The sequence below is a fragment of the Myxocyprinus asiaticus genome, chromosome 32 (genome assembly GCF_019703515.2).
Source record: "Myxocyprinus asiaticus isolate MX2 ecotype Aquarium Trade chromosome 32, UBuf_Myxa_2, whole genome shotgun sequence".
Classification (NCBI taxonomy): domain Eukaryota; kingdom Metazoa; phylum Chordata; class Actinopteri; order Cypriniformes; family Catostomidae; genus Myxocyprinus; species Myxocyprinus asiaticus.
Window position 1 is genome coordinate 23,653,084 of NC_059375.1, and position 15,522 is coordinate 23,668,605.

The window sequence follows — 15,522 nt, forward strand, 5'->3', positions numbered from 1 at the left end:
CCCTGAATCGACTTAAGCGTCAACCAGGGCGGCCTCGTACCTGTAGGTAGAAGGACCAGCGGGGGGACAGCTGAAGTGGCTTTCCCTCGAAAGAAGGAAAGCCTCGACCGCAACGTTGCCATGGTCTTGTTCTCGCAATGAGAACAGGAACCATCCACGAATGCTTCCTCAACGTGATTTTGGCCGAGGCACGTGAGGCAGTGATTGTGACCATCAGAGGCAGAGAGGTAACAACCGCATCCAGGAACTGCACAGAGACGGAAGGGCATCTTTAAAAAGACGCATCTTTAAAAGACGTTCAACGTCACTGTGCCTGCTCTAATAGAGGAAATATACTCTTTAGAGGAAATAAACTCTTTTAAAGCACTGCTGAAGCACCCAGGGGTGTAGTTTGCAGTGGAGTGCAGAGTGGAGAGAAAGCCGCTGGAATGCATCGTATATCCAACAGCACACGCTTCTGAAGAGGTGAATGGATCAGTAGTAGTATTCAGCTCGCTGAAATACAACTGCTCGGCTCCGAAGAAAAAATCTGAATGAATCCGCATGCCAGCCTCCTTTTCATACCCGTATGTCGGGGGAGTGGCATGCAAATTCTACTCGCCAATTATCATTGGCCTTTTCTCAAAGATCTGAAGGTGTCTCGGGCTCTCAAGATCAACCCCTAGTGTCACTATATCAACACAACGTCGAGTGAGTGACAGAAGGGGAACTAGATCTTCTTTTGCTGGATTGCATTTACACTTTGCATTTCAGAGAGTATCCATTGTGATCGGATTGTGATTTGATTGCACTTACCACTCAAAATGGAAAATGGTACCTACATAGTACAGTAACACTTTACAATAAGGTTCTATTTGTTATCATTAATAAATGCATTAGATATCGTAAACTAAGAGTACATTTTTTTTCACTATTTATTGATTCATGTTAATTTATGTAAATACAATTGTTCTTGGTTAGTTCATGTTAATTCATATTGCCTTAACTAATGTTAACATATACAACTTTTAAAAAATGTATTAGCATATGTTGAAATAAACCAAGATTAATAACTGTAAAAGTATTATTCATTGTTAGGTTATGTTAACCTCATGTTAATTTATATATCTAATGTTAAACAAGTACAACCTTATCATGAAGTGTTACCCATATTACTATGTAATTGTATGCAGATAACAAAAACGCACTACCATTTACAACTCCGAATGTGGTCAGAATCAGTCCCGAACCACCTCTGAATGTGGTTTCAGTGATCCAATCATAATCCGTTCACAATGCATCTTAGGTGCATTTACACCTGACTTTAAATGTGGTCAAGTGATATCCAGTTGTAATCCGATCACTGAAAATACATGGTAAATCCAGGTGTGAAGGGGAAACTAGATTATATTGGAGTGTATTAACTCATCCACGAATGTGAAACTAAAAATTTTAACATCTCTGGGGAGAGATATAAAGCCATACAGTATGACTTTGCCATGGACCACTTCATTGTATGTTGTTCTGGTGTCTGAGAAGAAGAGCAAAAGATGATAGAAAGCAGGAATAGAAACTCTTTATATTTAGTAAATCATGCTAGAGCTTTCTGTTTTGTGGTTTCTCTGCTAGAGAGAGCGGGAATGAAGTTCACAGGGGAAGATTAAAGGGGTAAAGCTGCAGTGGAGCTGTAATTTTGGGTCGGTTTGCCAGACACAGTGGCATAAACTTCTGCCCTGTGCAATTCCAGGCCAACCTTTTAAGTGCATTGAGGTTGTGTTTGGAGTGTGCTGTTTATGATTCACTTAGGAGTCTAATTGACCTCTTATGGGCTAAGGACACACATAATAAGGTCTCCCTTACAATTTGCAGATCTTGTAGTATAGTCAAATGAGACATATCCTATTTCCTATTTAAGATATATGAAATTATAATTAAACATTTAAGTCTATTAATTGTCTAAACAGGTGTAAGGGATGAAATACTTGTGCATGGGACCATAGGAATAACAAAGAAAACTGTGGATGCAATATGCTGCATCAGTGCAAGCAGGGTTAATATGAATTCAACACACAAAACCGTGATCATATAGAGACTGCTGTGTTTCTTTTTTAATATATTTAAAGTCAGCGTGAAATTCAAAACACATTTTACTTCTGTAATGTCGTAAATTTCTGAGTGAAACACCTGAATGCGAGTTTGCTAAAAAAAAAAGGAAATTAAATAGCTATTTGGCTGTTGGTCAAAGGCATAGTTCACCCAACAATGAAAATTCTGTCATCATTTACTCACTCTCATGCTGTTCTAAACCAGTATGACTTTCTCTCTTCCTTGGAAAATAATAGGAGATGTTAGGCAAAATGTTAGCCTCAGTCACGATGCACTTTCTTTGTATGGAAAAAAGATGTAATGAAAGTGAATGGTGACAGAGTCTAACATTCTGCCTATCATCTCTGTTTGGATTTAATGAAAGACAAAAATTGCGACAGGTTTGAAACAACATGAGGGTGAGTAAATAATGACAGAATTCTCATTTTGGGTGAATTATCCCTTATAAATAATAAAAAGTACATGATGAATTAAGACATCCTTCTTGATGAGTAATGGAGAGCCTTGAGATAAAGACTATTAATCTTCATACTCCACAATGTGCTCCAGTGTTTTGATTTGTGTATTTGGTGTATTTTATGACACTTTCCTACTCTCCCAGCTCCAGATGTGTGGACTTTTTTCCAAAAACTGGGTGAAATTTCACTAACAGCACTTTGTGTGTTTAATGGTGTGTGCATGTGTCTGAAGGAACGTTGCAAGTGTGTGTGTTCGTGCGTGATGGAGAAAAGGAAAAAGAAAAAGGAGACAGAGAAAGAGAAAGAGATAACTCTGATTAGCAAACGACTTCATGTCCATGCTCTCAAATTGCAAACTTGTTCCAGCTCACAAATTCAATGAAGAACACAATGACAGTTGAAGTCAGAAGTTTACATACACCTTAGCCAAATACACTTAAACTCAGTTTTTCACAATTCCTGACATTTAATCGTAGAAAACATTCCCTGTCTTAGGTCAGTTAGAATCACTACTTTATTTTAAGAATGTGAAATGTCAGAATAATAGTGGAGAGAATTATTTATTTCAGCTTTTATTTCTTTCATCACATTCCCAGTGGGTCAGAAGTTTACATACACTTTGTTAGTATTTGGTAGCATTGCTTTTAATTCTTTAATTTTTGGGTAGCCTTCCACAAACTTATCACAATAAGTTGCTGGAATTTTGGCCCATTCCTCCAGACAGAACTGGTTTAACTGTGTCAGGTTTGTAGGCCTCCTTGCTCGCACATGCTTTTTCAGTTCTGCCCACAAATGTTTTATCTGATTGAGGTCAGGGCTTTGTGATGGCCACTCCAATACCTTGACTTTGTTGTCCTTAAGCCATTTTGCCACAACTTTGGAGGTATGATTGGGGTCATTGTCCATTTGGAAGACCCATTTGTGACCAAGCTTTAACTTCCTGGCTGATGTCTTGAGATGTTGCTTCAATAGATCCACATAATTTTCCTTCCTTATGATGCCATCTATTTTGTGAAGTGCAACAGTCCCTCCTGCAGCAAAGCACCCCCGCAACATGACGCTACCAACCCCCATACTTCACGGTTGGGATGGTGATCTTTGGCTTGCAAGTCTTACCCTTTTTCCTCCAAACATAACGATGGTCATTATGGCCAAACAGTTACATTTTTATTTCATTAGACCAGAGGACATTTCTCCAAAAATGTAAGATCTTTGTCCCCATGTGCACTTGCAGACTGTAGTCTGGCTTTTTTATGGCGGTTTTGGTGCAGTGGCTTCTTCCTTGCTGAGCAGCCTTTCAGGTTATGTCAATATAGGACTCGTTTTTCTGTGGATATAGATACTTGTCTACCTGTTTCCTCCAGCATCTTCACAAGGTCCTTTGCTGTTGTTCTGGGATTGATTTGCACTTTTCGCACCAAACTACGTTCATCTCTAGGAGACAGAATGTGTCTCCTTCCAGAGTGGTATAATGGCTGTGTGGTCCCATGGTGTTTATACTTGCGAGCTATTGTTTGTACAGATGAATGTGGTACCTTCAGGTGTTTGGAAATTGCTCCCAAGGATGAACCAGATTTGTGGAGGTCCACAATTGGTTTTCTGAGGTCTTGGCTGATTTCTTTTGATTTTCCCATGATGTCAAGCAAAGAGGTACTGAGTTTGAAGGTAGGCCTTAAAATACATCCACAGGTACACCTCCAATTCATTACACTTCCTATCAGAAGCTAATTGGCTACTTGTCTAAGGCTTGACATAATTTTCTGGAATTTTCCAAGCTGCTTAAAGGCACAGATAACTTAGTGTATGTAAACTTCTGACTCACTGGAATTGTGATATAGTCAATTAAAAGTGAAACAATCTGTCTGTAAACAATTGTTGGAAAAATTACTCATGTCATGCACAAAGTAGATGTCCTAAACAACTTGCCAAAATTATAGTTTGCTAATATTAAATCTGTGGAGTGGTTAAAAAATTAGTTTTAATGACTTCAACCTAAGTGTATGTAAACTTCTGACTTCAACTGTATGTACAGCTGAAACAGATTCTCTCCCTCTCCTTTACTCTCTGTCTCAGCTTGATAATAGAATGTGACTATCAATAGTTAATCTCTTCCCCTGAAGATGCTAATCTAAACTTCACCGTTCAGCCTGCCTGTGACAGTATTTGCTGTCTCTTTTCTCTCTGATCCACTCAGTGACTTAAGGTGCAGTCACTTTGTCTCCATTCACATGCATGTGAATGCAGGAGATTTGGTGAACACCGACCATGCAAATTCATATGCTGAAACACATTTCACCCGTAGAGAATCAAAACAGGTCACAGATTGCTCAATACAAAGAGTACAAACTGAATACAAAATTGTTACAAACTAAATGTTAAATGTGTCGGTCACATAAAATATCCTGGAAATGTTTTGGAAAATAAATGTCTTGAAAAGAGTGGGAACTCTTATATACTATATATGATAGTATATAATTTTTTCATTTATTGTTACTCTGTATTTATAATTTTTCATATATTTAAAACTGAACCCTAGAGTGTGACATCATCCTGTTGGCCATACTCATTGGGGTGTCCAAAGTTATTTCCCATTCTCAAAGCCTAGTGTGACTGCACCTGTACTCTTTACGCTCTGTTCAAGCAGAGCACTGCAGTTTGTGTATCTGCTGAACAGATGTCACCACTATAAACTAAACATACTGCAAAAGCAAATTTGTTAATTTCAGTGGTTTTGAGCTGGCTGTATTGTGAGGTTTGTTGAAATCAAAGCTGAAAGGTTTGTGACTCAATGCAGTAAAATTCTAGTTTTTGCAACTCCTCCCTTTCTTCTTTTCTTTTCTTTTTTGCGTCTGGTGTGACCTTAACCCCCCGAGGTAGTGAAAGTGGGCGCAGTACCCCCAGTCTGTCCACCTACTCTGATGGCAAATCTCCTTCCTCTACATATGTGGCTGCCCCTCGTCATTTCCACATCCCAGGTAGGCCTGCTTGTCGCAGATTTGCCAGAGGTACAGTATGCCTGAAGGTAAAGGGCATACTGTACCTCTGGCAAATCAATACAGCATTTGTATTGTCAGTTGTGCAACCTACACTTGACTAAAATATGCTTACACTGTTGGCCTATTTCTTCTCACATCTGCTCTACTTTCCTCCTCTGTCCTCCCCTCTGTACAATGTTAAATGATTAGTTCACCCAAAAATGAAAATTCTCTCATCATTTACTTACCCTCATGCCATCCCAGATGTGTATGACTTTTTTTCTTCTGCTGAACACAAACAAAGATTTTTAGAAGAATATTTCAGCTCTGTTGGTCCTCACAATGCAAGTGAACTGTGGCCAGAATTTTGAAGGTCCAGAAAGCACGTAAAGGCAGCATAAAAATAATCCATAAAACTCCAGTGGTTAAATCCTTATCTTCAGAAGAGATATGATGGGTGTGGTTGAGAAACAGATCAATATAAAGTCCTTTTTTACTATAAATTCTCCTCCCTGCCCAGTAGGTGGCGATATGCACAAAGAATGTGTATCGGCAAAAACAAAAGAAGAAGAATGTGAAAGTGAAAGTGGAGATTGATAGTAAAAAAAGGACTTAAATATGGATCTGTTTCTCACCCACACCTATCATATTGCTTCTGAAGATATGGATTTAACCACTGGAGTCATATGGATTACTTTTATGCTGCCTTTATGTGTTTTTTGGACCTTCAAAGTTCTAGCCTCCATTAACTTGCATTGTATGGACCTACAGAGCTGAAATATTCTTCTAAAAATCTTCATTTGTGTTCAGAAAAAAGAAAGTCATACACATCTGGGATGGCATGAGGGTGAGTAAATGATGGGAGAATTTTAATTTTTGGGTGAACTATCCTTTTAAATACTCTCTTTTTCCACCCACATATATTTTTTACGAAACATTCTGTCAAACTGAATAATACAAATTCATATCCTGCCAAGTTTTGTCCTGTGATCTTTTCATAAAGATCACAGTCATTTTGTGCTCTGCATTAATTGCATTTGTATCAATGTAGTACATGTATGTTTTATTGCTGTAAGCAAATGCCTATTATTAATAGCAAAAATGCTTATTTGTCATTCCTGAATATGGTTAAAATGAACCTTATGATCAGTTTCATGGTTTTTCTGCCTATGACATTTCTTTTTCTATTTTTAATGACATCTATTGTTCCACTATTGGCTGAAACAGCTAAAATGTCCCACATGTGTTATATTAAATGACACATTTTTCCTTGAGGTAATGTTTAAGAAGCAGTCATGAGTTTGAGCTGACCTAAACAAGCTGCACAGATACACATGCTGTGTCAATTATAAGGACATTGTGTCATTGCAATTACATCATTAATCTCCCTAATTTCCTTTAGGCTAAACTCATTTTAGGAGACATTTTATGCTGTAGTTTGTAGCACAGTATGTTCTAAGTTGGAACTTTAGATAAGATGTTCCTTATTTATAACTTTAAACATATGATTCAGACTGCAGAAAAATCCATATTTGAAATCAATTTCATCAAAGCCCAGGAAGTTTATCAAAGGCAAAAATGTTTGATTGTTGCATGCTGACCATGAACATTTCTGGACATGACTGTTATGAAATGTGGTATAATGTCCATATATAATCAATATCGTGCTCGATACATTTGCTGCCCTTTCTTTTACCCTGATTCCATCCTTTAATAACTCATGCTTCTTTATTCATCTTCTTTCTCTTCTGCTTATCCTCTCCTCTGCTCCTGTCACACTCTCTCTCTCTCTGTCTCTCTTCCATTCTCAGAGAATAAAGTCAAAGATAATATCTATAGAAAACCCCCTATCTACAAACAGCATGGTACAGTTCAGTCTTCGTACAACCATGTCTCTTTGCATGCTGTAAAGCATGTCACTATGGTACCTGTTGCCTTGAAACCTTGTTACCTTTGACCCTTCAACTGTCTGCTGGTTTCCATTTCAGCTCATAACAGTAGGCACTGAAAAGGAGTATTACTAATCCCAGAAAAAAAGTTAATGGTTAGACAAGGTACTTGTCATGCACCAGTCAGAAACCTATTTTCTGGTTTCTGGTTGTGGTTTTGGTTGTGCATCTGCAGACGTCTTGATCAAATGATCAAAGGGTCATACTCTATTTCATCCATATTTATTGAGTTAATTTGTTTTATGTCCATAGCGGTTAGCCCTGAATAATTATTACCTTGCTGGAAAGTCCAGATTTAGATTGTACTGTAACTGTGTATTGGAACATGGTAGCTGGTGACTAGCTGGTCTAAGATGGTTATTAACTGGTTGACATGCACCATGGTATGATTTTTATATGTGTGTGTGCTCCAAGATGGTCTACCAGCTTTCGACCAGCTAATGGTCTGCTTGAACCAACAAAATACCGTCTCAGAATAGCTAGAAACCAGCTAACATGTTATAAAATACAGCTACTAGCTTAAATTGGACTTTCCAGAAGGATAGTGCCAAGTAATGCCATAACTGAGAAATTAATTTTTGTTTTGAATGTATTTAATGTTCTTACATTTAATGCAAATGATGCCTTTGATATGTTTTCGTCCACAAAATCTTCTACATTTCTTTTGTAAATTTTTGGTATTTGTATTGGTTTAGCCTGACATGGAAACGGCAGTCAGATATATTCTTTCTTTTCTTTTGTGCCTCTCTTCATTCGTACATACTCATTTGTCAGTTGCAGTACAGTGTCCTATCTGTGGTCTAGTGATTTAGATGTTAGACAATGTTTGGTGTCTGTGTAACTCATTGGTTGGGTGAAAAGTCAAAGGCATTTGTGTAACCCATCGTGACTGTTTTAAAGGCATCTACATAGCTCATTGTGATTGGGTGGTAGAGGTATTAATCACTTGACCGGTTTCTTTTTACCTTTAGTCCTGAACTTGCACCCTGGATTGACATTGTGTTTGGTTGTGTCACTTTTCACTTGCCTGTTGGTTCTGTTCAAAGATTTGTTGTCCTCCCTTAATCAAAATTGAGTTCTGTTTTTTTTTTTTTTTTTTTCCTTTCACTCTCTAAAATCATGGCTACACTGATCAAATCAGATGATGTCTGGTTCAGGGGCATATAACAATATTTTCATTTACATTTTTGTTGTCTGTCCACTGTGATACCTTGCATGGTGTAATTTAAATCAGTGTCACTCCTTTAAAAGTGAAAACTGTCTTTAGGTTTTATTTAAACTCTCTTACTGTGCTGCAGCTTCCAGAACCTCCTGGCAAGATGGTGATGATGTAGACAGAAAGGTGATTCATTTATTTATATAAAAATCAGTATATGAAGTTATCTTATCTAAATATTAAAGCTCTGTTGTTAATTTAATCAGACCTATATACGTATCTCTCACTTCCCAAACAGTGGCCCCAAAAAGTATTTAAACCACTCTTAAAAATGTAGGAATGTCATTGCATGAAAAAACGAAATATCAAACAAAATGACTTTAATTTTAAAGAAAGATAACACAGGCACACTTTCAAGCAAATCTTTTCACAAAAACAAGTTTGTTAGGTATCAATTTTAACAATATACTGTTCGCAATTATTTAGATGCTTTCTGGTTGTCAAAGTTAGTGGTTCATGTCCATAGCATTTATTAGGTTCCAAGCATAGAAGTTGCATGGGCGCCTATTGTAATTGTTAGTGTTCTTATTCTTCTTCTAATTCCGCCATTGAAGTTTATACAAAGAAATGTTTATAACTTTTATTACTTTTGAACTTTTAATTTGGCCTATTGTCATAGGACTTGTGTCGTTAGCCTCCTTGGGTCATGCCGAGTACGTTGATACCAGATTTGCCATACTTCCTGTCCGCCATTTTGAATTTAGTTGAAAACCTACTTTTAGAACTCCTCCAAGAACATAAGTCTGATTTGCATGAAATTTTGAATGTATCATCTAGAGACACTCATGACAAAAAGTTAATAAAAGCGTCCTTGTGTATCATATCAACTAATTTTATGACAAGATGCCTATAAGGATCTGAGGCTGTATCTCTTGAACGCTTTGGTGTATTGACATGAAACTTCATATATGGCACTGTGACCAAGCCCTTACAATACTAAATCCATTTGGTGACAGCACCACCTTTTCGTCAAAAGTTATAAGCATTTGTATAACACTATAAGTCAAAACAAATGTCATTTTTCACCACTCTGCTTAAAGTCATCAGCAGAATTCTATATTCAGTCTAAATGTTTGCTATTGGTGTGCTTGGCCCCGTAATTGCTGCTTGCAGCTATATTTTTTAATGTAGTCATTGCAACAACAACAACAAAAAATGTTTAGAAATGGTAAATTTTTTTGCAGATGCCACGTGGTTAAATTTTTTGTTAAATATCAAATGAAATTCACACATCTTTAAAGGGATAGTTCACCCAAAAATGAAAAATCTCATCATTTACTCACCCTCATGACATCTAAGATGTGTATGACTTTCTTTCTTCTGCATAACTCTTTCTTCTAAAATTTTTGAAGAATATGTCAGCTCTGTAGTTCCATTCAATGCAAGTGAATGGTGATCAGCACTTTAAAGCCCCAAAATGCAAACACAGTAATAGTAAAAGTAATCCATATGACTCCAGTGGTTTAATCTATGTCTTCTGAAACTATCCAGTTGGTTTTGGGTGAGAACAGATCAACATATAACTCCTTTTTCTCTGTACATCTTGACAGCAGTCTCCTTTGCGATCATGATTTCAAGCTCTATTACACTTCCTGTTGCGCCATCTAGTGGTCTGCGCATGCGTCAAGCACTATTAAGTGTAATTGAGCTTGAAATCATGATCGTGCCTAGAGACTGCAATGGCAAGATGTACAGTGAAAAAGGAGATATATTTTGGTCTGTTTTCACCCAAAAGGAACTGGATGGCTTCAGAAGACTGATTAAACCAATGGAGTCGTATGGATTACTTTAATGCAGACTTTTATCTTCTTTTTGGAGCTTCAAAGGCCTGATCACCATTCACTTACATTGTATGGACCTACAGATCTGAGATATTCTTCTAAAAATCTTTGTTTGTGTTCAGCAGAAGAAAGAAAGTTACACACATCTAGTAAGTAAATAAATCTAAGGGTGAGTAAATGATGAGAGAATTTTCATTTTTGGGTAAACTATCCCTTTAAGTGTGGCATTAGTCTCCAAAAGTGTCCAAGTACTTTTTTGGGACCATTGTAAATCCATAGTTCTTTCCATGAAGTTCTTTTATTGACATGCTTTACTATATCTGATTTATGACTGTTGTGTTTGTAATAGACCAGAACAAGTTGGATGAACCTGAAGAGTGAGATTGATGGACAGTCTCCAGACATCGATCCCAGGACCTCCACCCACAGCTTGCCTACTGATATGTCTCAACCCAGTGAGTAGCCTATCCCAGTCCTCCCACATGGTCCCCATGAACATGATGCAAGAGTAAAAAGCTATATATTGCATATATTGTATAAACTGTCCAACCAAATCTCTTTTACAGACTTTCCATATAACAAGTCTGCTTCGCTGCCAGGATATGGGCGGAACGGCATATACAAGGTAAACATGTAGAGTGCATCATTGCATGTTTAGGTCAACGCCTAAATGAAAGCTCAAGACTAGGGTTGGGAATGGAGTAGTAGAGGTTATTATTCAGTACCGGTTCCATTGAACCAAAAGTTCTTACATTTGTTGTGTCCAACTCAAACCAAGAATTGTTACTGTGTTTTTATTCAGTATATTTTCAGTATATAGTTAGAGCAAATTATTAAAAGTGGGGATCTTTCCTCAAAAGTACTAATAGAATTGTTAATTGAACCCTTATGGGACTGGAATCTTTAAAGTCCTTGCTAATTTCCATACTCAAGACCCCATCACGATAATCGCACACAAGAACAGCAAGCTGGAAATCTATTCAGAATTTTCATCTGTCCGTGATCTTTCTTTCCGTGTGTTTTGGAATATATGTGAGTTGTGGTCACGAATACCATCACTCCCTCTCTCAGCAATGAAGAATCTTGTTTGATCCTGGTTTGATTTGTCAAATCCAGCTGCTGGGACATAGAGGGGTGTTCTAATCACACACATGGATCAATTCATGACACAGTCATAGTTAGTCTAAAGATTTAGCTGAGGAAGCCATAATGCTGGAAGGGTGTGTCTATGTGTATGTGCATGTGTGCATTTAGTCTTGTTTCCCACCCTCTGGCAGTTTTCCATTTTCACTTTGATCTTTAAATTGAACTCTGGCTCCCTTACACAGGACGGTTTATTGGAGGATCCTCTATGCAGAAGAACTAGATGTGTTGCAATAGCAGAAAGCCCAGGCGCACTCTTTATTTAAAAATTTGATTCTGATCTTTTATCTCTGATGCTGCTATGATGCCAGTGTCTTTGTTTGATAGTGTTCTAAAAGCTTCTCCTATACACAAAGTGGCAGTATTTTACAGCTGTTCTTGGTAACCAACTCCCATGACAATAAGCTACTTGAAGACAAAAATATTACCTATTCTTGATTTCTAATCTGGTCTGACTTGGTGTCATATTTCACCCTTACTTTCCACAAGCAGTCACAAAGGCATGTGAAACAGAAAGCTAGTCATAGATCAATATTTGTAGCCAAGCACACCACAAGCTCTAGCCCTATGGATTTAAGCCACTGTCTGCACTAGACTAATATTTAACCTCAGGAAATTAAAGAAAAACTTTCACCTTTACTGCAGCCAGTCTTTATATTAGAGCCCTGTTCACACATGATATTGTTACTCTCACTGGATTTTGTGTTCCCTGCATAAACAATAGCTACTCTTTGTATAATGAGACATATTTAGGCTTAAAGGGATAGTTCACCCAAAAATGATTTTTTTTTTTTTTGTCATTTACTCACCCTCATGCCATCACAGATGTGTATGACTTCTTTCTTCTGCTGAACACAAATGAAGATTTTTTAGAAGAATATATCAGCTCTGTAGGTCCATTCAATGAAAGTGAATGGTGGCCAGAACTTTTGGATGCTTTTTGGACCTTCAAAGTTCTGGCCACCATTCACTTGCATTGTATGGACCTACAGAGCTGAGATATTCTTCTAGGGTGAGTAAATGATGAGAGAATTTTAATTTTTGGGTTAACTATCCCTTTAAGCCCACTGTTTTCTGCTTGTAGATAAATGTGCAGTGACTGAACAATTTTGCTTCAAAGGTGTGTGCTAATTATACAATTTTAAGTTTGTCACACGTTGGTCATTACTAGGCAGCTGATCTTGTTGAGGATGACCCAGACCATGACTCTAGCTGGGGTGGCATGAGAGGTGAGTGAGTGTTTAACTTACAAATTGACAAAAGATGAGTTGAGTTTGCAACACCCAAGAACTAAGATTAACTTAAGTAATTTGCTATCTTTCTCTTTTTTCTCAACCTCTTTCCCATTTTCCATTACTTTCTCAGAGTACAAGGTAAGTTTTGATGTTTATAATAAATTTTGATGCTGGTGTGCTGATTTTAATTATCTCTATTACACATTGGTTAGACTTTGTCCCATTTTGTAGAATGCAAATTGCTGAATATTAATATTAAAAGAGTCAACCCACAGATTTGCCAAGCTTTTTGCAAATTTTTTCGTGAATTGCACTTTGTCTGTAACACTTTACAGTAAGGTTGTATTAGTTAACTTTAGTTAACTACAGTAGTTAACATGAATTTACAATAAACAATACATTTTCAGCTCTTATTAATCTTGGTTAGTGTTAATTTTATTCAAAGTGTCATATATTATTACTTTTTTTAATGAAAAGTTGTATATGTTAGCATTAATTAATGCATTATTTACTAACAATAAACAATTTTATTTTCATAAATTAACATTAACCAAGATTAATATACAGTATGCTGTTAAAAATATTCATTGCTAGTTCATGATACCTTATGCATATACTGATGTTAATGTTAACTAATTTGTCTTATACAGTAGTATATTTTGCAACTTGGATGTGGATCTGTGTAATTGTGTTTCTTTTGCATGCATGCACATGTGTTGCAGGTCTACCCCTATGACATGCTAGCTGTGTCTCATAAAGTCCGAGTAAAACTACCACGTGACGTGGACCGCACCAGACTGGAGGTAAAGGCAATATTTTATTTGAACTTCAAACTTTCTTCTCTGTTCATGTCTTTCCTTATCTGTTTCCTCTCTATGTGGCCTATTTCTTAACTAGCCCTTATGCAATGTAGATGACTTCACTTGAGTATTGTTTATGTGTAGAGGGTTTTCTTTTGTTTATCTTGATTTTGACTTGAGTGCACTATGAAACAAGTTTTGATTAAGTTGTGATTGATGATACATTTGTAATAATATGCATACTGTTGTGTTTTTTCATTATGGACTGCAGGTTGTTGTTCAGTTCTTGGGTCTACCTATTTCCTGTTCTGCTATTGCTGTTCAATGTTAAATATAATATTGTCAACATTAATCTGTAACTGGGTTAAAGTATAGCAGACGGCAGCCAGGCGAAAAGTAATTTGTGTATGTTTGTGTGTTTGCATGAGTGCACATCTGCCTGTGTGTGAATGTACGTGGGGTTATGCTGCAGATGCCTCGGCTTTGTTGGAACACAATTCACTTGCCCATGGCCAACACATAATATATTCTCCATGTTCCTGGACATTGTCTCAGTGTTATTAGTGGGTTTAAATGAAAAGTGAGAAGATATGTCCGGCTCACTTTAACTTCAGTGTGAGTTAGGAGAGATGCTGATTTATCGACTTACTCCCCTTAACTGTTCGCATGGAATCCCTGTGGTTGAAATTGCAATATCTCAAAAGGTGTCTATTAAAAGACTGTTCCCCTGACATGAGAGACCAGTGTCACATCTGCTAGAATTGAGTGTAATTGGAGTCATTCTCCCAGCATGAGGCATTTACACCACCCAACAGAAAAAAACTGGTGATTTCTGCATCTGTTTGGAGAAGTGCAAGACATCCACACATCTGCAAGTTTTACAGTACCACATACAAGAGGGCTTGAAAGCATAAAGATTTATACAAATCCATTCTGGAATGTTTTAAACCCAAATTGAGGTCACAGGCTTGAAAGCCTGGCAACCTTCACAGCACTCCAGCGTTGCTCGTAATCCTGATTGTACAAAAAGCAAAGAATGCCCTCAACAACGGCAAAGCTTTAGGTGACACATGCATATGGATGGTTGTAATTATTGTCAATATTATGTCATTTTTCCGCACTCTTTAATCCGTAATGATGTTTGCTCCATGCAGATATTGATAGCAGAATAAACTGGATAAATCTGGATATTTGATGGTTATGATGTGCAAAACTACATTGCAGTTATGACACCTCTCAGAATAAATTTAAGGTGTTATAACAGATATGACAATATGACAAGACATGTTGGACCCCCAAATATGAGGATACCTTTCCGAGGGACACCTCCTTCCAAAAATATAAAGGCAGTTTAATAGTTTCATGTACTCCATAAAAACCCACATTTACTATGTCGGTAAAATAGCATGCATGATATTATAAAGACAACATGTTAGCAAAATTAAATTATTGGCTTTTATATTGTCATTCTACTAAAGCCAAAGAAATTATTAATATATTATCTATGAAATATTATCTCTAAAAAAGCTTTTTTTTGGTATTAAGTTTGCAATTGATCTTTTTTATCATTCCATTTTCACTAATAGAATATGTTAGATGTATAAACATGAAGAGAAACATTTTCAATTAAATTTAAATTAATTTGTAATTTCCAAAATAAATATTGTTCCAAAGCAGCTTTACAGAGAATATGGCCTTACAACCTCCAGTGAGCAAGCTAAAGGTTCTAGAAATATTATATCACAAAAAACATATGCAGGTTTGTTTTTATTTCTTGCAGTTAAAAACTATGGCCGTCCGTAAAATAAAATACTCGTGATTAATCTCATGACTTCCGTCAAATTCCATAATGTCAAACTTCTTTTTACACTTTTTCTTTG

The 15,522-nt window shown here is 36.9% G+C and overlaps 1 protein-coding gene across 6 annotated transcripts in view; it reads left to right on the forward strand.

Annotated features, from left to right (window-relative positions):
* Positions 1-15,522, forward strand: part of LOC127422752 (actin-binding LIM protein 2-like) — a 94,266-nt gene that overhangs the window by 75,572 nt on the left and 3,172 nt on the right. Inside the window, exons 14-21 of one of the 6 annotated variants that reach the window (XM_051666466.1) lie at positions 5,417-5,518; positions 7,330-7,383; positions 8,766-8,809; positions 10,814-10,919; positions 11,031-11,089; positions 12,779-12,836; positions 12,973-12,980; positions 13,565-13,645. In XM_051666466.1, coding sequence (XP_051522426.1) covers positions 5,417-5,518; positions 7,330-7,383; positions 8,766-8,809; positions 10,814-10,919; positions 11,031-11,089; positions 12,779-12,836; positions 12,973-12,980; positions 13,565-13,645 — 512 coding nt within the window. Of the gene's footprint in view, positions 1-5,416; positions 5,519-7,329; positions 7,384-8,765; positions 8,810-10,813; positions 10,920-11,030; positions 11,090-12,778; positions 13,434-13,564; positions 13,646-15,522 lie in introns of those variants that run through there. The other 5 variants (XM_051666463.1, XM_051666462.1, XM_051666465.1 and 2 more) reach the window with 5 other exon arrangements.